This window comes from Chiloscyllium plagiosum, unplaced genomic scaffold (assembly GCF_004010195.1).
Source record: "Chiloscyllium plagiosum isolate BGI_BamShark_2017 unplaced genomic scaffold, ASM401019v2 scaf_1207, whole genome shotgun sequence".
NCBI classification, from domain to species: Eukaryota; Metazoa; Chordata; class Chondrichthyes; order Orectolobiformes; family Hemiscylliidae; genus Chiloscyllium; species Chiloscyllium plagiosum.
The window spans coordinates 100-993 of NW_025212877.1; the positions used below are offsets into that span (position 1 = coordinate 100).

General features: G+C 50.6%; 1 protein-coding gene across 1 annotated transcript in view; it reads left to right on the forward strand.

The window, feature by feature from the left end:
• Positions 1-498: 498 nt before the first annotated feature.
• LOC122547494 (dynein axonemal heavy chain 6-like) overlaps positions 499-894 on the forward strand; it is a gene marked incomplete at its 3' end in the record, with an annotated part of 28356 nt that continues 27960 nt past the window's right edge. Inside the window, exon 1 of the mRNA XM_043686107.1 lies at positions 499-525. Within this exon, the coding sequence (XP_043542042.1) occupies positions 499-525 (27 nt within the window). The remainder of the gene's footprint in view (positions 526-894) is intronic.

Below are 894 nucleotides of genomic sequence, written 5' to 3' on the forward strand. Positions count from 1 at the left end.
AGGGGTGGGGGATGGGTGTGGGTGAGGGGGTTGACTGACCGGTGCCGAGGGCTCCCTCTGTCTGTTTTTTCTGTATACTTTATGCGCGCATTTTCTCTTATCCTCCCCGTTTTCTGTATATTCCCTCACTCCCTCCGCCGTTATATATATATATATATATGTGTGTGTGTGTGTGTGTGTGTGTATTTATCTGAATATTTTTTTCCCTCCTCCGCAGACAAACTGCGCGCGCTCTCCCCGTTTCCAGGAAGTGCGTCACCCCATAAAGGGTCCGACTAGAAACGGGACCCACCGCAACTGTTTCCGGACACGCCATACATTTATTTTATTTTTTTAACTTAGAGTTTTATAAAAAGCCGTTCCCTTGACATTCCTCTGGGTTTCACAACGCCAGTCTGGTCTGGGGATTCCGCTGCGCTGTGGAAGTCAAAGCCGTTGGGTTAAATATCAGGCGAAGGGGGTTCCTCCCCGGAAGGGTTTGCGCGCCGTACCGACAAGATGTCGAGTTTCAGTAAAGCGGCTCAGGTGGGAAATGGAGACACTTTCCGGGCTCGGCAGCGGCGGGGAAAGAGGGGCCTCTGTCTGTCACTGATCGGAAACTCGGGAGGTCTGGCAAACAAAAAAAGTACTTGTTGAAGGGTATTCGCTGTTGAAACGTGGGAAAGCGCAGCCCTCAGTGTGAGCACGGCAAGATCCCACAAACAGCAGCGTGATTCCGAGAAAGTGGTCTGTTTCTGGGATCGTAGGATGTATGCAGCATCTGTGAAGAGATAAACAGTTCACTTTTGGAATCGGTTCCAGAAAGACCCAGCCAAAAATGAGGATTGCAGATGCTGGAAACCAGAGTTTAGATCAGAGTGGTGCTGGAAAAGCACAGCAGGTCAGGCAGCGTCC